Source organism: Oxyura jamaicensis, chromosome 7, assembly GCF_011077185.1.
Source record: "Oxyura jamaicensis isolate SHBP4307 breed ruddy duck chromosome 7, BPBGC_Ojam_1.0, whole genome shotgun sequence".
Taxonomy (NCBI): domain Eukaryota; kingdom Metazoa; phylum Chordata; class Aves; order Anseriformes; family Anatidae; genus Oxyura; species Oxyura jamaicensis.
The window spans coordinates 9,798,293-9,818,482 of record NC_048899.1 but is presented as its reverse complement, the minus strand read 5'-3'; the positions used below and the strand labels follow the sequence as shown (position 1 = coordinate 9,818,482).

The 20,190-nt window shown below is 36.1% G+C and overlaps 1 protein-coding gene and 1 long non-coding RNA gene across 8 annotated transcripts in view; one reads left to right on the top strand and one right to left on the bottom strand.

Moving 5' to 3' along the window:
• LOC118170338 overlaps nt 1–20,190 on the top strand; it is a 57,200-nt gene that overhangs the window by 7,477 nt on the left and 29,533 nt on the right. For 2 of the 4 annotated variants that reach the window (XR_004752651.1, XR_004752652.1), the window contains exons 3-4: nt 2,658–2,796; nt 3,313–3,397. This is a non-coding gene — a long non-coding RNA (uncharacterized LOC118170338). Of the gene's footprint in view, nt 1–2,657; nt 2,797–3,312; nt 3,457–16,006; nt 16,227–20,190 lie in introns of those variants that run through there. The other 2 variants (XR_004752650.1, XR_004752649.1) reach the window with 2 other exon arrangements.
• Nucleotides 615–20,190, bottom strand: part of ITGA6 (integrin subunit alpha 6) — a 47,753-nt gene continuing 28,177 nt past the window's right edge. For 2 of the 4 annotated variants that reach the window (XM_035332468.1, XM_035332465.1), the window contains exons 6-25: nt 18,104–18,314; nt 17,456–17,649; nt 17,235–17,323; nt 16,331–16,458; nt 14,598–14,693; nt 14,010–14,071; nt 12,861–13,018; nt 11,835–11,990; nt 11,022–11,137; nt 10,109–10,298; nt 9,943–10,026; nt 9,666–9,745; nt 9,430–9,507; nt 9,230–9,332; nt 8,016–8,189; nt 6,884–6,982; nt 6,403–6,513; nt 6,222–6,320; nt 5,775–5,900; nt 615–2,709 (exon numbers count right to left, since the gene is read on the bottom strand). In XM_035332468.1, the coding sequence (XP_035188359.1) occupies nt 2,551–2,709; nt 5,775–5,900; nt 6,222–6,320; nt 6,403–6,513; nt 6,884–6,982; nt 8,016–8,189; nt 9,230–9,332; nt 9,430–9,507; nt 9,666–9,745; nt 9,943–10,026; nt 10,109–10,298; nt 11,022–11,137; nt 11,835–11,990; nt 12,861–13,018; nt 14,010–14,071; nt 14,598–14,693; nt 16,331–16,458; nt 17,235–17,323; nt 17,456–17,649; nt 18,104–18,314 (2,513 nt within the window). In that variant the 3' untranslated portion in view covers nt 615–2,550. Of the gene's footprint in view, nt 2,710–3,505; nt 3,766–4,245; nt 4,376–5,774; nt 5,901–6,221; nt 6,321–6,402; nt 6,514–6,883; nt 6,983–8,015; nt 8,190–9,229; nt 9,333–9,429; nt 9,508–9,665; nt 9,746–9,942; nt 10,027–10,108; nt 10,299–11,021; nt 11,138–11,834; nt 11,991–12,860; nt 13,019–14,009; nt 14,072–14,597; nt 14,694–16,330; nt 16,459–17,234; nt 17,324–17,455; nt 17,650–18,103; nt 18,315–20,190 lie in introns of those variants that run through there. The other 2 variants (XM_035332466.1, XM_035332467.1) reach the window with 2 other exon arrangements.

Sequence of the window (20,190 nt, the reverse complement as noted above, 5' to 3'; positions counted from 1 at the left end):
AAAGGTATTTCCTTTCAGCAAAGCATCCTGTAAGGGTTAACTTCTTAAATATAAAATATTGAGTTTCCTTTGGTATTTTCTGTCCTGTGTCTTTTTGGCTTTCATGTATTTCTGTAGTTGTCTGTACCTTGCAACCATGTAACTGACTGTCAGTAGCAAACTTCCACTGCTAGGTACAGCTAGTTGTGTCAAACCCTTGGCTGGTTTGGGGGAATGCATTCATTTCCCCTGCTTGGCAAAGCAGCTGACAGGAGATGGCATGGAAGGGCAGGGTGGCAGCCTGTTTCAGGCACCCTGGCTGCGTGACAGAGAGGGAGCTCGGCCGCATGCAGCTCATGCTTGGTGCTGTGCCCGTGCCACTCTGCCAGGCTCGTGGCCTGGCTGCTGTTGGCGCTGGCACCTGCAGCCAGCCTGTGAGCATAAGATTGTGTGCTATCTCCCACAGCTGTCTTATCTGCCCCTCTGCATGAGGGAGGGTGCTGAGGAGTTATGGCAATATTTAGAGTGACATCACTTGTTGAAGTGTGCAACTTTCAGCTTGTTCTTCTAATGTACTAGTGAACTTAGCTATGGCTATCTCATGTAATTGCGATGAGAAATAACTATTACCAAAACAATTTTAATTTAAAAAAATTTATTTCACACTTCTATACAAATATCCACAGGTAATTTCTAATCATGGAATGATGTAGCATTGCTAGCTGGTATTAAAAAAGAGACAGTTTGAAAGAAAAGTATACCAGTGACATGACTTATTTTTAATAACTTTCAGTTTAACACTGCAGAGACATTCATGTTCTTAAGGGAAGGCTGTAATCTGCTTTCAAATTTAAGGCTAGAGTAGTCACTGTCAAGTTTCTTAGCACCTGATTAGCCTGTCTTGTTATGCTGCTGAGCCTTTCAGCAAATAAGCTAGATTTTAAAAGGTCAAAAATTAGTTAACAGCTAAATACATATGTTAAGTGTTCATAAAATCAGGGTGACAACAGACTGAGATCATTTAGTGGGAGGAAGAAGAGTCTACTAAATTAATCCTCTTTCTATAATGTTAACATTTTACGTGACCATACCTTCTAAAAAGGTATTTTCAAAGTTGGTAGTAAAAATAAGATACCTGACAACTGCTCTCTTAGCAGGTTTTCACCCTATGAGGGCAAAAAGTACCAAGAGGTTTTTGCATAGTTCAAATTACTAGCAATTAACATGAATACTTTTTGAGCATAGTTGTTTTACACTGAATAAACAAACTAATCTTCATTCTTAGATAGTACCAATGCTTTGGAACATGGGTTTAAAAAAAAAAGTAAACTCTTTAAATAGCTTCATCAATTATGTTACAACAATTAGATTACTGATAAGCACAATATTGTGACTCTACTCTTACCAACATTTAGGTATTCAAGAGTATTCAGTAGTCTCAAAGAGGATCAGCTCAGATCCTCATAGTTTAATTAGGCATTTACAGCCTCCTTCAAGTGCTACATAACAGTTGCAGTAGTCAACACCTTTTGCCAAACAGGAAATCCTTACGAAGCTGGAAAGATGTTTCCAGAGAACCTCTTATTTCTTCCAGTAAGTATAAAACTGTATGTAAAAACCCCACCTATGCTTGGTGTCCAAACTGTAAAATAGTCTGAAGTAATATACAAATCATATTACAAGACCTGATCATTCTTATTAGGTAAAGTTATTTGTATCAGGAAAATAAGACTCCACATACATCATTGGAATAAATATTTACATTTTTTGTAAAGCATTGGCACCTTCAGTTATTTATTAAAACGCAGTGAAAGCCTCAGGTCTCATCATATGAAGTTCATAAACACAGTGGTTTGAAGGTTCAGTTAAGTCTTTGGCCTAACAGTTAGACAAAGACAATGATTTATAACAAAAATAAATACAAAAATGACTGAAATATATATATACAAAAAGTACATCTAATATTCAAGCCTCTTTTAAAACAAAACAAAAAAACCTGTGTATATTTGTTGTGAGCAATATTCACACATCCTGATCCAAGCAACGTGACCTATTGCACGTACAACTTAAGGTGATGCTTTTTGTGAAGCCCTAACTACTGCAGCAGGCAAAGCACATGACTAAAATACATTTGCAGGTCTTCGGATTATACTCAAACAATGTTAAGGCCACTGCGTGTTTATAATAACCTATGCATTGAAGGAAGGATGGAGAACCTATGTTGACCTTAACCATGCATTCCTTGCATTCCCAGGAAAATTAGGATCACAGGAAAGGTCTGCCATAGTGGTTCTGTATATTTTGTAGAAAAGAGCCCAACTCAACACAGTATTTCCTGAAGTCTGAGTTAGATTGCAAGGTAAAAAAGAGGCAGAGTAGAAATTAAATAATGCAAATTAAAGTCCGTTGAAGCAATTTTAACTGTGCAAACAAAAGCCTCAATATAAGTAGTAGTATCTACAGTCAAACGGTGAAGATGTCCATAGTGTTCAAACATCTAACTCCATGAGTACTCCATAAATGGCAACATTTAACTTCTATCTGAACTTTGTAGAGGGAAACATGTTTTCCCTAAGAATAACTTTCATTCTCATTCCATTTTGTGAACCACTGTTTTGTCTCAAGATCTTTGCATATCCCGTCTTTGATCTCTCGCTCTTCTTTTCGAATTCTTACAGCATGATATCGGGGGACACTGTCATCGTACCTGGAACGCTGGAAGAACCCGCACTGGGGCCAAGAAAAAAGAAGAAGAGGTTAGGTTTAAGTTGCCATGAAAGTACTACAGCTAAATTCTTCATTTGCACAGACTTACAGGTAAGAAAATTGAAAACAAAAAGATGTAGGCAAAAATGCACTGTGTAAGTCTTCCTACAAAGTTATTCATTTGTATAATGAGAAATATTTATACTAAACAAAGATGTACATACAGTTCAGGAAAGCTTGCTTCTCCTGAATCAAAGGTAGCTATGTACTTCAGTATCTTCCTGTACGGTGACATGATTTACCATAAAACCTACAGAAAGATTTCCAGGGCCTTCAAGGAAAGTTACATTAGGGGTGGTTGTGTTGTTTGTTTTTTTTTCAGAGCACCATCACAACTGTAGTCACCTGAACTAACTATACCTATGCACTATTAGAGCCTTGCTTAATACGTCTGGTACAGACATAACTTGAAAGTTTCATAGTATGCCCTGACACAAGTCTCCCTAGATAGAATATAGTACAAGGTTGGTTGGTTTTAATTCAAAGCTACTATAAAAAACAGTAGTGTTTTTTTTTTAAAAAACTATTTAAGAATGTACTGAAATTAATTTTCAAAATAAAATGGAGTTTTGGCCACAGTGGTACAGAGGTGATCACTAGTAGAAGACACTGGACATGACGTGCTTATGGATTGCCAAAGTCAAGATTAAAGGTAAGAGACATTGTATCATCTGGCTGTCATTACATATTACTAGAAAAAAGAAAGTGGCAAGGTCTTGCTCATAGTATTTGAGGTGGTAGGATTTGGGGGTTGTTGTTGTCCAATCTATTATAATTTAAGTGGGTATATGTTAAAAAATAAATTGAGGCATAGACCAATTTTTTTGACCATCTCTTAGTGACGATTTCACACACACAGTTTTGATAGATTTTTGGTTAAGAATTCCTCCCCCATCCCTCATGTCAAAGCATCTTTAATTAGTATCCTGTACATGCATGCTTTCTCTTAAGTTGAGCGAAGGCTGCTAGAAGCATAAATGGTCATGCATCCTAGTAGCTTCAGCAGAGAAGAGTTTCAACCTAGCAAAAGTATAATGTAGAATAAAAGGAAAAAAGGTGGTTCCACAGCAATTACCTTCTCTTTATGAAAACCCCTTTCATTAATGAGCAACGTGTACTTAAGCATGCGCTAAAGGTTAATAAAGCAAGTTTATCTTCCACATAGTTTAGCTTTAAGTATTAACTCTGCAGTATTGATTACCACCTCTAAAGCTTACTGTTGTAAAGCTTGTACTGTTAAAACATCAATTCAAAAAAAGACTAAAATCCATTGCAACAGATAAAGATGTTTTCTAAAGAAAAAGCTTTTTTCGACCAAGGTAAACACTTGTGTTTATGTTCACCAAAAGGTGAATATCTATTTAATAGAATGAGAAAGCAAGTACTGATAGTCTGTAATCCAAAAGTTAATAGAACATAAGCAGCAAAAGCTTCATCGTTAGCCACCGCAACCATAGCATGTGCCACCATAGCTAAAAATTAAAAAATATCATCAATTACCAATTACAGAAGTAGATCAATACTACGCATCAGAAGTAAGCCTCTCTTTATCAGATGGCTGAGCATGGATCTCAGCCTTGTGATATGTGGCATCATAATGATCTTTCTTATTTCTCTTGAAGAAACCACACTACAAGGAAGCAAGGTATTTAGTCAAATTTTGTGGACTGGAAAAAGTTAAAACTATTAGAATTGACTTGAATAACTGATCTATCTTTCCATAATCTCTTCATGGGATTGTTGTCTGAAAAGAATCACAAGAAAACTCTTAGCTGTATCTAGATTTGAGAACTTTGGGGACTAACTTAATCTGTAAAATATAATAATCTGGGATAAGGAATATTATTTTGATAAATTTTTAATATATTTTTTTTTAAGAAAAGCTACTACACAGTTTTAGTTGCTACAAATACACTGTAAAGAGCAGTAAGACATCTATATGGAAGCCAGTATATGGAATACTGCACAGGGTAAATAAAAGAACAAAAATGAGTTACTGATTTTACCTGTACCACACAAGCATTTGTCTTACACCCAGTCATGCAACTGTGTATGATGTACCATGTTTGTCCTTCATAAGGATGCTCAGTGTTTGTCATCGAAAGAAGCACTTCACACTGTGTGTGAATGCATGCATTTTCATGTGCAGTAGAAGACTAATATGTATAACTTAACAGCCCACACAAAGTGTTAATTGTAATTCATTAGAAAGATTTGCAGCAGAGGCTGGGCATTTTTTGGAAAGAAGGAAGTCAAGTATCCTTTGAGAAGTAATCTGTAGCAAAGATTAAGTAAGTCTTCAACAAAGCCACAACTGCTCCAGTGACAGACAGGACATTCCTCTTCACCCATTCTTTCTTAATAAAATTCTCCTATTGCATAGCAACAATATTAACGGCCTGCAACAGTAAATATTAAGAATAAAAGAACTACTCTGTTGTACTTGGAACCATAGTTAGTTGTGGAAGTGCCAAAGGTAGTTAGAAAACTAGGTATCTTTTTTCTTTTGCAAATTGTTAACTTTTAGTTTTAAATATTTATTCCTTAAGGGTTTCTAAGATAAGTGGCCAATACTAAAGAAATTGAACGATACATTGGGCTATGTGCTACTTTTGCACATTTTGGTTATTTTCATCTATTATGTCTTTAATGGTATTTCCAATGTTATGAGAACAAAGCCCTGTTAAAACACGGGTAGAGAGTTCACAGTTTTAGACATAACCACAGAAGCCCCAGTTATTATCCATCCATATCAATGTATCTGGCCATTCTTATGAAGCTTTGTCTAGACCTCAAAAAAGCTTCCCTTTCAAAGATCTGGAAACAGAAAAAATTCCTATCAACTACAGCAACAAGTCTTATGACCGTTTTTATTCCAACTGTTACTAAAATGATAAAAGTAATGTACAGTTTAGGCCATTTTGCTGTCTTTTGGGTCATAAATGCAAAGCAAAAATGCTTAATTAGTTTGCTACCTTTGTCATCGGTACAGCAGGACACATGAAACAACCAGGTAACTAAAAACTTACCTTCCATAGCAGGAATACCAGCAGTGCAAGCATCAGTATTCCAGCAAAAATAGCCACTGCAATGATCCACCAAGGCACTCCTGTGTAAAGTGCTACTGGTTTTGCAGGAAAGACAGTAACACGCACCTAAAGGAAAAAGTATGTGAAGATGGGCATTTTAAAAGCATCCAAGTTTAATATAAAGCTGCAATTTATACTTTTATTTTCTTTTTCTGAGATGTCTTCTCTCATTTGCAAAATGCTTTTGGAGAAAAAGTTCCTATTGGTATCATTTCAATAGGGTAGTGAATTTTACCAACATAATTAAATGTGAAAAGGTTTGTTAATTCAAAATTCAATTAGAAATCTAATCTATTAGGTAGATTTTTTTAAAATAGTTTATTTTTTTCCAGTCTTTGAGATAAGCTGGAAACATAACCTATGGCTAGCATTTAATGCTGAACCCACCTGAGCAATTTCATTTGTGAGTTTAACATTCTTAGCTGCAGCAGGAACACTGATTGTGGCTCTAACAAGAATGTCTAGGTAGTTCATTTTGGAGTATTCCTGTTCCAGAATAAAGTACAGTTATTAGACACATAACAGGAAAGAACTCTAATCTTTCAAAATGGCAGGTAAGAGGACTTACTTCTACAAAAGTACTGTTCCACAGTCTGGAACGCAGCAAAATAGATGCCTTGCTGTCAAAACCCTTCAGGGGACATTTTATGTCCACACACCGTGCATTCACATTGCAGTCCTGCAGTTAAAAATTTCTATGTATAAATAAAAACATCTTCACAAATTGTTAAACTGTCCCCTTCTCCACCAAGATTTAAAATTGGATTATATGCATCATGTTTGTGTACAAGATCCAAAATCTGTTTGTATCAACAGCAATGGGAAAGTAATCACACTTCCATATAGATAGCCATGCAGAAACTCTTTCCTAGCTCCCTCTCTATCAATAGATAATACAGAAGGACAAATTCTAAAAGTATTAATACTTGGTTTTAAGACAGAAATAAACTGGAGAGAGGTATTCTTTCACCCTGCCAAACTCCAAAAATCCCTGTTAGGAGTGAAGCAGGAGGTACCCAACAAGACTGTAGTTAATGCAGTGTGTTTACCAAGGTCTTATATTTTCTTTCTGAGAATAAAGAAAATGCTTTGCTGTCCGTAATCTGCTTCTCTGCCACCTCACGCTTTCTCCTGGAGTTATGGGATTCCTTGGAGGAAAAAAAAAGTTGTACTATGTTACCATATGTTTGTCTTAATTCTGTTCCCCCATACAAGCACAAACAGAGTCTGTTTTTTTTGGTTCCAATATCAGCACAATTGCCTTCATTATATAAACCCTATTTACATATATTCATTGCTAACAACAGAATCACAAAAATTTGAGATTAACCAAGAAAAGGTTAACTGCCGCCTTTGACAGGTCAGTGAGTTTTTAAACTTCTAAAGCTTTTAATGTTGTTTCCATTTTTGTTCTATATATGTGGCATTAATGTTACTGTGCTAATAGAGTAAGAGGTGATATGATCAGTATGATGCACTTTTTAACTGCATAGTACTTACTATTCTAGTAAGTAATATATTTACTACATTTACTTTACTGCGTAGTACTTTTAACTGCATAGTACTTACTAGAAGTTTTATTAACTAATAAGCAATCAAGAAAGTAACAAAATGGGTTTATGCATGTACAGTTTAATGGTGAAAATTACAACTTCTCCCAAGTGACCTTGAGATTGTATGAGAAACAATGAAAATGGGGGCTTGAGGTTTAGAAAAAAATCTTGCTATGTAGACATAAAGGGCTACGAAACTCTTGCTTCAGCAATTGCTTTTAGCATATTTCTTGTAAGCATTTAGATGTATTTACAAGCTCTTTCTCTTTCAAAAAAGTACATGGATTTCCCTTGGGTTGGGGAGATGTTTGCTGTCTTTTTTCCATGCAGGAACACAGACTTCAATAATGTTAATGATGGGTTAGAGCTAACAGCAATTTCATCCTGCAAAAGTGTAAGACAGCAGTGCCCACTGCAGCTAGTTACCATGAGATAGCAGCTGTCCTGTAGCTTACCTCATCAGCTGTTATACAAAGTTTCCTCATAAGGTTAAGAACACATTGTGCTTTTGGCCATCTCAAGAAAAAAAAATGTTCTGGAGGCAAGCTCTTACACCTTACTATCACAAGCTATGGTGCTTTAATATTGTATGTACTTATTAGTGAACAGGAGAAGGTAGGTAACTTACCGCAAGATGCAAAGAATTGATTTCATTCTGTGGTTGACAGGAGACTTTTTCCAAGCCTTTGGAATCTATTTTCATCAAATACAGCAGCCATTTGCCATTACTAATTTCTTTTGGCCACTGGATGTCCAGGGAAGCCGTACCAAATGTTTTCAGTGGCCTGCCCAAGTTAGTTACCTGTTAAAATAAACATTCTTTAAATTGTGTTTTAAATGGGTTATCTTTTTGAAAATCAATCACTGTTACTCACTTTGACAACTTTTAAGCATACAGCTAACAGGAAATTTAAAAGCCACTGAAAGATAGTTGAAACAGAGCATAAAGACAAAAGCGTACAGGAAAACTAGCACACTTGAATAGCAACTAATACTGAGCTTGAATATAGTAATATTAAAATTCCCTAACATTAACTTTAAGCTTTTGATTTCTAGAAGTCTGTCTTCATGTAAAACCACCACCACCACCCTTTATTTTAAGAACTAAGAAATAATTTTAGTTATGTAACTGAGGCAAACTGAAAGTTTATGAGGAACTCTGACACAGAAAGATAGCCAGCTCCCACTGAAGTAGTTTGGGAATTGTTTCCCAACTTTTCTTTCTTTCTTAGTGTTATTGCTTATGATAGCAAGCTGTAAAACAGATTTTCTAACTGCTTCAACATTAATAGTGTAGTTAAAAACAGAGGTAGAGAAGTAAATGAAGGATTTGACAGAGATGGATTTCCAGAGAATAATCCTAACAAACTACACATAAATACAGAAGGACTTGAATTAATGAAAAAGCAATTCACTTCCAGACACACAAAGATTTCACAGAACCAGAATCCTTTCTCCTCCCCTTCTCCTGAACTTCTTAGGCAGAAGACCAAAAGGGTGAACTTAAGCCCACACGTTCAAAATGGCTCCTGCAGTGTCTTCTTGTGCATGTTCAATCCTGCATGCCGTAAGTACACGTTTGCTGTTTGCCTGCATCAGCCAACAAGCTGATCACGTGCAGTTAGACTTTGGGGTTTAAGTTTCCCACCTGTACGGAGTTTATGCTGTATACTCGAACGCATGTAAACTGCTCTACAAGGATGTGTACATCCAGCCTCATTCTGAACAGGAGGTCAGGACTGTGGGACAAGATCCAGCAACTTTTTCAAGTATTCAGACACACAAAAGGAGAAGCTGTTCTTTCGATTAAAACAGCTATTAGAATTAATCTAAATTACTCACTCTGAATTCATACTCTATGAGGTTTCCAATGTTATCTTCAGATTTCATAGCACTCTCACCAATGACGTTACCTCCAAAATATACCTGCGAAGGCTTAGCCACTCTGTTCAGGTGGGGGGTGGAGAGAGGAGAATAATCAGATTTTAATGAAGTCTGCAGCAAAGGTGCTCTGCCCCCCACTCTGGTCTACCAGCACTTACCCAGTGAGTGATAAAAGCAATTCAAGAACCACTTTAGCACTAGCCGTAATTGTAGTCAAATTAGCCTGAGTGCTTGTTCTACAACAAAAAGAAAACAGCACTGTTGATTTTACCAATTTAGCAGTTTTCACTTTAATATTAAGCTGCTTTTATGTATCAGACCAAATAATTTAAAATATTTTTAACTGTATGTAAAAACAGCACACACGCATATGCACAAAAACCAGAAAACTTACGTCTCCAGCTTCAGATTAATGTCTAAGTCTGTCGTATCAACGTTAACTTTAGTGGTACTTAAGATCAGATAAAATGTTACCTAGATAGGAAAGAACATCAATGAAATATGTAAATATTTTATGGAAGATACTATCTATGGAATATTATAGCAATGCACCATCAAATTCTAAAGTTAAAAAGACAGATCCAAATCAAATTTCTAGTTATGACAGAAACTTTGGAAGACCGTAGTCAAGAATCAAATTATGTAATGTGAGTAAAGTAAATGCAACTTACATTGGAGTTTCTCTTGAAAGGATTTCCAAGTTCACAATCTGCTTGAGAACCATTTTGGTTAGCACCACATGTTAGCTGTTTTTCCTGAATACGTAGAATATATTTATAAGTAAACATGCCCAAAGTGTTTAAAAATTTGTGTATCCTTTCTGTTAAAAATACTCACCGGATATCCCCTCATTTCCCTGAATGCGGAATAGGTCAGACTGTCTGGAAAAGTTGCAATTAGTTTAGCTTCGTATGCATCTTCACCATCTTTTTGTGGATTTTTTGCATCAGATGGATTATTAGTCACTGTTATTTCCAGTGCAATATCTTTCTGATCTTTCAGAACAAGCACTGGCACGCCTTTTTCACTGCAGAAACAGAATATACAGGATTCTGTGCATTAGAAAAACAAATGTGTTTGAAAAGTTGTTTCTTACTGTGGTTTTACACAAATATAATTCAATTCCCTCTATTAATGAAGAATTACTGCAACAGCATAAACACAAGAATGGTCATAGTTTTTTTGTGGCACACACTGCTAAAAGGCTGACTCTTCACAGTAAGTAAACACTTCCTTTAGGCTTTTTTGTTTTGTTTTTATACCTTCTTTCTAGTATCATCAGCCCTCCAAGGAGGAACGATGCTATAGGGTGTTGGGGGCCTGTTACGGTGTAAGAATTTCTCCATTTTCTTCTCTGTAAGTGATTGTCTTAACCTACTGGAATGTAGTACATCATGTTGTCATACAACTAAATTTCATCTCAAAAACAGTTAACAGTACCATACAAGAAACTCCTGCTAGGCCGCTTATCATTTCTCTTGTGGTTAGTAACCTTATTCTACATTTTAGCCTAAATCTGCACACTTGTAGCCACTTTACATCCGTTTGACTCTGTACCATGACTCTTGTTCTAAAGCTCATCCCCACTCCCCCATGTTTGTCACCCTGACTGATCAGTAGTACACAGGACTGTGTTTGCCAGACCAACAGAATAAAGCTGTTTTGTTACTCCCAAAATAGAATATAAAAGAATTTTTTTTCAGTGCTTGTCAATAATTTGAATTTTAGCAATGCATTAATCAAGGCTTACATTGGCAAATAGGTAAACCTGTCTTCATTTCCTTCTCTAGTGCAAAACCGGTATTGAAGTTTCAGGTTGCTGTGACATTTATTGTCTTCTCCACATCCTTCTTTTAAGAACTCCACCTAGATAAAACCAAAGCATGTTTATTGCATGCCACATGATAATAACTTAAAACAAGCTTTCTGATGTGCAGTGCATAAAGCATCTACAGGGAACTCAAGAAGTTCCCTGGATAAAGTAAGATTTTACTCTACTTCTTGCCTGTCAAGATTTGTTTTTCTTTGTGAGCCCTAGCCCTTGATGCTGATAGATTAAAATTTTATGCGTAACTAAAAGGCAGAATTAGATAAAACTTGATGCTTTACCCTTCTAAAAGAGAGGTATACTCCTAATGTGGAAAAACATCCTTAGGTCTGATTCTTCAATGAGCGCTGAGGAAATAAGATCTTTTACCCGAGGTAGGTCATTGATGAAGAGCTCTAATACTGTTAATAGCATCCTAACCATGGAAGAATTAGACTGCACATTGTTTGTGATGTGGGGTAAGTGTGCACAGCAGGAGATGACAGATTGACGTTTTTATTAAAAAATGTTTCCTCCTAAATGTGTTGGTGAGGAAAAACAAACAACAGCTATATCATCCTCACTTTTTTCCAAAGAAACATAGGACCAAATTCAGAACATTTTCTAAAAAGTTCTTGACAAAGTACAAAATACAAACCAGTAGTTACAAATCCAGAGCCACACAAGTTATTTCCTTAAAGTTCAGTGACTTATCAAAGTACAGATTTCTAAGAAAATATGCTATTGAAGGCTTACTTTTGCGGTCGTTGCTTCAGATTCATTTGAATCTAGAATTGGTATAAGATCTGGAAGTGCCTTCTCTTTTCTTGTGGATGACGAACTAGACTCTAGGCCAGCAATTTCAACGCTGACTGATACAGGAATTGGGCGTAGCTTATCTTTTACTATTTCCTGTCAAAACATTTTAAACAGCATAGTTAGCATACAGTGCAGATGAGAAAAAACACTCAAAGGTCAGCTTTTGATATACATTTTCAAATAAGAAGCAACATCTCTTTTGCACCATTTTCCAATATTAAAACTATTCATTATTCAGAAACCCATCATTTTCTAAAAACATTCAAGAACACAAGGAATCCTAGCCCTACTGTCTTCGTTTTCTTCTCGCTTCCTGATCTGATGATTTCACTCAGAGTTAAGAATTACTAGGAATAACAAATGTTAACTCTGGCAAATGAAACTCACGCTACAACAGTAAAATAACACTTTCTGTTGTATAGGTCCAAGGTTTTTAATTTCAAAGCAACACTGTAGGCTTATTACTCCTGAGCCACAGGTAGAGAATTTGTTCAGCTGTTGGAGTAATGTCACTTCTAGGGGCCATTACAGCAGTAAACTAAGAGTGCATACCAAGCTTTCTTGTCATGCCCATTCATCCTCTACAAAACCTGTGGCTTGAAATTCTTTTTCCTAGCCAGTCACACTATTAAATTCTACAACCAGTACAACTGTTTTTTCCAACAACTCTCAGTTTCTGGCATTTGTTCCCTCTCTATTGTTCTAAATTGTTTCAGCTCTATTGACCTCCAGAGAACACTGCAGTGCCTACAACTTTTATTCATGCTTTAAAATAAAGGCAATGGGAAGAAGCAACACGTGCAGGGAACAGTAAAGTACTACTTAGCTATGGTTTTCTAGTGTTGAAGCCTTACATTGCACATGATTTTTAGGTTGCATACAGAGGTACCACAAGGCTGAAAAAGCAACATACTTTTATTTAAATGGGTCTAAAAGAAATAAAAAGTGAATACTCTGCCTTACCTGCAGTACAAGCTTGGTTGTCACACACTGTTTTGAGTTCTGCCCGTTTAGGGTTGTACTTGCAGTGAACTTATCAGACTGATGGTCTTTAAACTGTACCCTAGAATGCATGCCTAATTGCTTCCTCTCCTTTTCTGCTTCAAATGTGTAGTTGATCTCTATATGAAGAAATAAAGTAGTTTGCTATTAAGGAGAACCTTTGCCATATTAAAAAAAAAATGGTTTAATAAAGTCATAGAATAGTGTGGGTTGAAAGGGACCCTAGATATCATCTAGTTCCACCCCAACCCCCTTCCATGGGCAGGGATGCTAACCTCCAAATCAGGTTGCCCAAGGCCTCATTCCAACCTGGTCTTGAACACCTCCAGGGATGGAGCATCCACAGCTGCTCCAGGCAGCCTGTTCCAGTGCCTCACCACCCTCTGCATGAAGAAGTTCCTCCTAACATCTGATCTAAATAAATCTCCCCTCTTTTAGTTGAAAAGCTTTCCCCCTTGTCCTATCACTAACTGCCTGCATAATTTCTCCAGGTATGATCTTACCAGCAGCATTCTAGAAGACTTTTACCCACTGCTGAATTTTACTAATGTTTTCAGTTGTTTACAAAACTTTCTCCACCTGCATGTTTTGTTCCTCACCAGTTGAGGGCCAGATACCTTGTACATGTCACGTATCTAAAGGAAACTTCCAAAGTCCTTCTAGTCAATAAATTCCTGTTGCTTTACTAAAATTCAGAGCTGACTAAAGCAGTTGTAATTGCTGTTGTAGAGCCAATAGATGGCTGAGATTAAATAATAATAATAATAATAATTTGGTAAATACTCTGATTTGATTCCTTCATTTCTATCTTGTCCCAAACTGCACCTAAGCAGGCTTTTGAGGTCAAGGACCTAGAAAACTTCAACTGAGTCTTTTACCTGCAGAACTTCCTAACACACCAGAATTTCTTTATATGACCCTATGTGCTACTCTAAATACAGATACCACAATAACTAATTGTCCTTAGTACTGAGTTGCATTTTAAACCTGACAGTTTGAAATGAGTCACTGTAATTTAAGTACTATTCTTCAATGATAATCTCAAAATTTATATATAATCATATATATATAAAACACAAAGATTAAAACATACTTATCTTCAAAACTTACTTATTCGTGGATTTAAATTACTGGGGTTTGCAGTATAATGAAAACATGCTTTCACATCCATCCTATAAAAAGTGCCAAGAAATTAAAGTTAACTTTAATAAGGCATGGTCCAACAGACTGAAAAGTTTCAATAATCCACTGAATGGTGTTATCACAGTCTTATGACTGTGGTTTTCACACTAGAACTGCCACTTGCTGCTTACTGAACTGAATTACAAAGCAAGGAAAAATGTTTAATGAGCAATTAGTAATAATATTTTCTGACATTTGCTTTTACATCTCTACTCATGAGAAATCAGTTCTAGTTAAGATACTTTAATGTGAGGATACCTGAAGTTGTAAGTGGCAAAGTGATATTCATTTTCAAAAACATGCATTGTAAACAGAATGTATTCCACATGAAGTCTTTAGCACTAGTCATGACAAATTCAGAAAGTCAAAATGACCACACATAGATACATTTGCTTCATCTGCACAACTGTCTTATCCCCTCACCTTAATATAGTCACTGTTTTGTGACACATTTGACAACAGAAAGCTCAATACACCAATGTTCCTTATAGAATAATAGAATAATTTTTAAATTACCATATTTCATTAGGGTCCTCAGAGTTCTTTTTCTTTAGATCAAGTTTGTCAGGCTGTACTGTAATGCTTTTTGTAATGCTTATGACAGGCCGAGATCTTTATTTGGGGGGGAAAATGGGGAAAGAAAAAAAAGGGAAGAAAAAAAAAAGAAAATCTTCAGTTAAGATTAATGAAATAATTCATGTGAATCCCAGATGCCCTCTGTGCCTGCACTAATTTGCAGCAAAGATAAGAAACATGGGTTTTAGCTTTCGCAGTGGTAAAAAAACAAAACAGCTTAAAGCTAAGCTAACCACGTCACAAAAAATGACTACAACAGTGAGTAGTAAATGCCTGACAGGGGACAGGGTATATTAATGTGATGTTATGGTTATAATTTTGTACACATACTTAAAACAGGAAATTCAAAGTGATGGTTCCCATACCAATGGTAATTCAGGCTTTGTGAGCAACTGTAGGAACTAAAGTTCATTCAGATTAATGTCCAGAACAGCTTTAATGTGGAGCCTGGATGGCTACAGAAAACAACATTTTTATTTCCTGTAGACAGCAATCATAATTCAGCCTTGCACTTCTCTTTTCCTTTCTTTTTCTTTTTGGAAGAGACAAGAAAATACAGTTTGTATGAACGTCTGAATGAGATAATCCTGTTCTCACAGAAGCATCTAAAGGCTGTTACATTAGAGCCCGAAGAGGCTAGTATGACACCTTAGTCTTTTCAGCAGGTGTAACTGGGCCACCTCTTTCACTGTCAGCATGGACATGGTCAGAATGGACCGACATTCATTCCTCCTAGTTTGTTCTCTTCCACAAGCAATCTGAGTTGCTTTTTTGGATGCTGTTTCAGTGTATGTAAGGGCATTACAATTATCCACACAGATATTATATACCTTAGAGATGGCATCATGAAAAGATTGTAGGAACTTTCATTCTGCCTGAAAGGTAGAGTTATTTTCATCCGCAAAATTCAGATAACCAATTTCAGAGTTTTGCCTCTCTCCTTTGGGGACCTGATAATAACCACCACAGCTTTAACTTCATGCAGGATTCACAGCTCTAAGGAAGACATAGTCTTCCTGCTGCTCATTACAAGTGTTTCAGCTTAACAGTACATTAAAAGGAAAACAGAGGTCTGTAAAGGACCAGATCACCATTTCCGTACATCACAAATTAAGGCATATGCTACAGAAATCCAGAAGGACAGTTTCTGCAGGGCTTCCTCAATGCTGTTTCATGGACTCTGCCATAACTTCAGCAAGGCAGTATGCCACACTACTTTCAAATCCTCAGCTACAGAACTGACATTCTGCTTTGTTTTGTTCTACTTTCAGCAAAGCAGGATTTGATTTATATGATAGCAGCAAGATAAAGCTCTAGCAAATATATCAATTATCTTCTCCTTTCTTAAGGCAAAGGAATTATTTATCACTCAATTCAGACACATCAGACATGGCTATCCAAGTGAGTTACCACAGGGCAAAGCTAAGGTACAGATTTACAACAGACATTGGCACTCCACATTAACTGTCCACATTCATCCTCCTACCCTGTGTTGTAGTAGCTTTTCAATGAGAAAAAGTAACAAACCAGTTTGTGGTATTTTTTCCCAGAATTTCTAATTTCCAGAATGAAAAATACACTCCAGGCAAAACAGCTCTTTTGTTATTTCTATGCATTTTGTTTTTAAAAACTAAAAATCTTGGTGTAATTAGTTACAGTCCTATGTATAATACCTGAACACAGATACAGAATCCGAAAGGGAACCAACAGCAATATCAGGGTAGGAATTTTTATCCAGGTCCATGTTTCCAGCAATAGAGTAACCAAAGAAATTGGTGCCTGTTTTTTCACCATCAAGAATCTAAACAGCAAACAGATTGAGGGAATTCAGACATTGAAAAGATATAAAATACTTAATAATAAGTGAGTATCATTGTCTTACAGCTGAGAGAGAAGAGAGAAAAAGAAACAAAACCTATATGTTTAGGTAAATTACACTGAAGTTCCAAGATGATTTGCTGTGTATAGAAATTTTGCTTTTTTTTTAGTAGTATTTAGACAGTATAGGCACTTGAACCTAAGTAAGTATTCTAGAAAATATTCTTAGAGTATTCCAGAAGGTATAATTATGTTCCCTTCTCACCTTGGTACTTGAGCATAGTGGCCCTCAATAGGGGAGAAAAAAAAAAAAAAAAAAAAAAAACTTTCTACTAAAAAAAATAAGTGGAAAGTCATGGAAAAAAATGAAGAAAAATATCTCCAGAAGAAAAGGAAAAAATACATAGTTATTTTCAACGCAAAAATTCTCTGGTAATGTGATCGTTCTATCTAAATCAAGAGCAAGGAACTATTACTTCAGAAATCCCAGAATTTCTTTCAAAAAAAGGAAAAAAAAAAAAAACTTATGCATCTATTTTTTTTTTTCCTTCTCTGCATCAGTGGAATCTCCCAGAAACAAAAAATAAGAAATCAAGAACTCCTAATTCTTCTGGTCAGCAGTACAATCTTTGAAGGGTCCCATAACTTCTGCATACCCACCACCCCACTAATAGCAGTGGAAAGGCAGATGATAGATAAATCCTGCCACTCCTAGTTTTGTGCAAGAGTAATTATGTACATTAAAAGTTACTTCGTTACCTGTGCTGGTTTTGTATTTATTCCATTCTTAGATCCATGATAAATGTATACTTTGCCAGAACCATCATATGGAGCCCCTACTGCAATATCTGTTGAAAATAAATTACAATATCTAAATAATTCTTACTCTTTGCACAGTTTACAGTTTTGATACCAATGTTCCAAGTCTAGCATTAGCAAAAAAGTCACATACATTCTTATTTTAGTCAGTTTTCACTCACCTGGATATCCATCCTGATTAACGTCCCCAACGTTTTCAACTGCAAGACCAAACATCGAGTCAGTGGTTCCATTTAAGCGAACAGGTTTTACTCCTTCCCATTTGCCTTGCTGGTTAATGTAGATGTAAACAGCACCACCGATATCTCCACTTCTGTCAAAATACTGCGGGGCTCCAACAACAATGTCTTGCCATCTTAAAGAAGAAAAAAAAAGTGGTGCTTTTACTGAAGAACTGTAAAAGGAAATAATAAAGACTATAGTCTCAAGGTCAGCTAGCCAAAGAGCTGCCGAACAGTGATTAAAAATTACAAACTATTTCAGCAATATCAGATGGCAACAGATCCACTGAGACTGCAAGCAAGCTATACTCCCTTTGTGGCATACGAGTATCTTCTTGGGCCTTCTTTGGGTATGAAATTTATTTCTTCTTTGTTTACAATGATTTTTTAAATTTAAATAAAACTAATTTCTGTAATTAAAAACACAGACTGTATTCTGCCTCATTCTCCTATATGCTCACCATTTCCTGCAGCAAAACATTTAAGATTGGACTTGGCATTCTTTGCATTTCAAATGTGAAAACCAAAGCAGAAATAAACTGGAGTGCCAGCCTATATATAGGAAGCATGAGTTAACCAAGGTCATACCCATCACTGTTGAGATCAACAACAGCAACATCATAACCAAAAGAAGAGGCCAGCCCTTCTCCTTCAAACATGTGCTCCAGTGACAATGCCCTCTGATTTTTCTCTTTCTTCAGTAGAACAACTGCTCCACTGTGGTTGGCTCTTGGTGCACCAGACACAAAAGTCATCTCATCTTGGGAGACAATTCCTTTACCAGAGTCCAAAGAAAAACCTTCAACAGAGAAAGGAATAATATATATATATATATCATATGTGTGTGTGTTTATTTACATATACAAATATATACACATATAAACAAAAAATAAATAATGACATGTATAGAATAAATTCCCCTACTATATTAAAGTGGTATATTGATAGAAGTTTTGTCTAAAACAGAATATGATATACTAGGAATTCTGTGTTTCTATTTGAACAGGTGGATGTATGTTTGTGTGTCTACACTCTTCCATACGTTACATTTAAGTATCTCCCCCACAAAACATATTGCTTCATTACTCGCTGAGATCTACATTTTGCAGACAGCAAATGCAGGATCTTTTTTTTAAAAAACATACCAGCTTAGAAACGACTTAACATTACCACTTGAATATAGCTTGACTACTTCACCTCCAACAAAATTATAAAACTTCCTAAGTGCAAGTCAGTATCATTCCATTGCAAACATGCAAAATGTACTGTACAAGCATAATACTGTACAAGCAGTATGTTAATGATCTATGCAGTATTTGAGAATCACCTTACACAGTAATGGTGAAGTTGGCAATTTTGATTTCATGCAGCTCTAAAGGACACATTCATATGAATTTAGTCCTAAGTATTCTTTGTTAAAGCCAAAGGATTTAAAAATACATGAAAAACTGAATTAGAAGAATATAAAGCATATACCAACATAGCCAATAAAGACCAAAGTAAAATTAAGCACATTGCAAGGAAGAAAATACCAGCCAGCAGAGAGTAATCGTCCTCCTGAAAAACTTCACCAGTACTATTGAAATTCTCAATTACAGCAGTTCACAATGAGACGGTTTCAGAAAAATTCAGTAAGAGGAGTCCACTTTGTGGGTGAGATGAGAGGGTTTGGAGAAATCTTCACAAACCAGGCCTTCTCTGAAGCCATCTTATTTTACAAGTTACTCTTCATCTGAATCCCTGCCTGTCACATGCTTTTACTTGCAGTGTATTTGAAATGAGGAGGGATGGAGGGAAGAGGATCATGTCAAAGGTCTAGAGATAATGTTTGACCAGATGCTGCCACCTCAGGTGGTCACAAACCTAAGTAGCTATTCATGGTTATATCCACTGATTTGTCAACCTGTATGCTGGGAGGCAATGTTTTGTATACAAACTGATCTGGATGAGTATCAGATACAGCTGTCAGAAATAGAAGACCTGTAAACATATGAGTGAAAGATTGAAGAGAAAAAAATAAAGTAGTTAAGCAAAGCAAGCTAAAACCATGTATATGTACTGTCTAAACATAGGGAACAGCAATGTCAGCGAACACAAGCCTTGCCTGGAAGTAGTTTTGTTTTCAACACATCAAAGGCAGCATTTATATTTAGGAAATAAATGCAACATTACATTTATTATGAAACTGCAAAAATTCAGTATAGTGAGACCTATACACACGCATTTACAGTAAACTGCTCATAGCAAAAGACACCTCTACAGCACTCATTACCAATTCTTCTTCCACACAAAAAGGCTATCAGGATGACTTTCTAATGTAAGCTCTTACAATTTTCTTTTTTTTTTTCCACACAGTATTTACTGTTTGTATCTAACTGAAGTTTATGGTCTAACAGACATTAGTTCTAAGATACCTCTTTTATCAGCTTGCTTTTACTTTTTATACTAGCAACACACTTCCCATCTGTTCAACATTTCATCATTAACACAGAAATTCCAGTTTCAACTTACCGAAATTTCATGTGTTGCCTAAGCCAGAAGTACTGGATTAATATACCACAGAAACCTACAATAGAACAGGAATGTTCTCTACACTTTGCACTTGAAGAATTTTCAAAAATGCAGCGTAGCCTTTTCTCTGCACTGATTTGTCTCACTGGTGTACAAGAAGATTC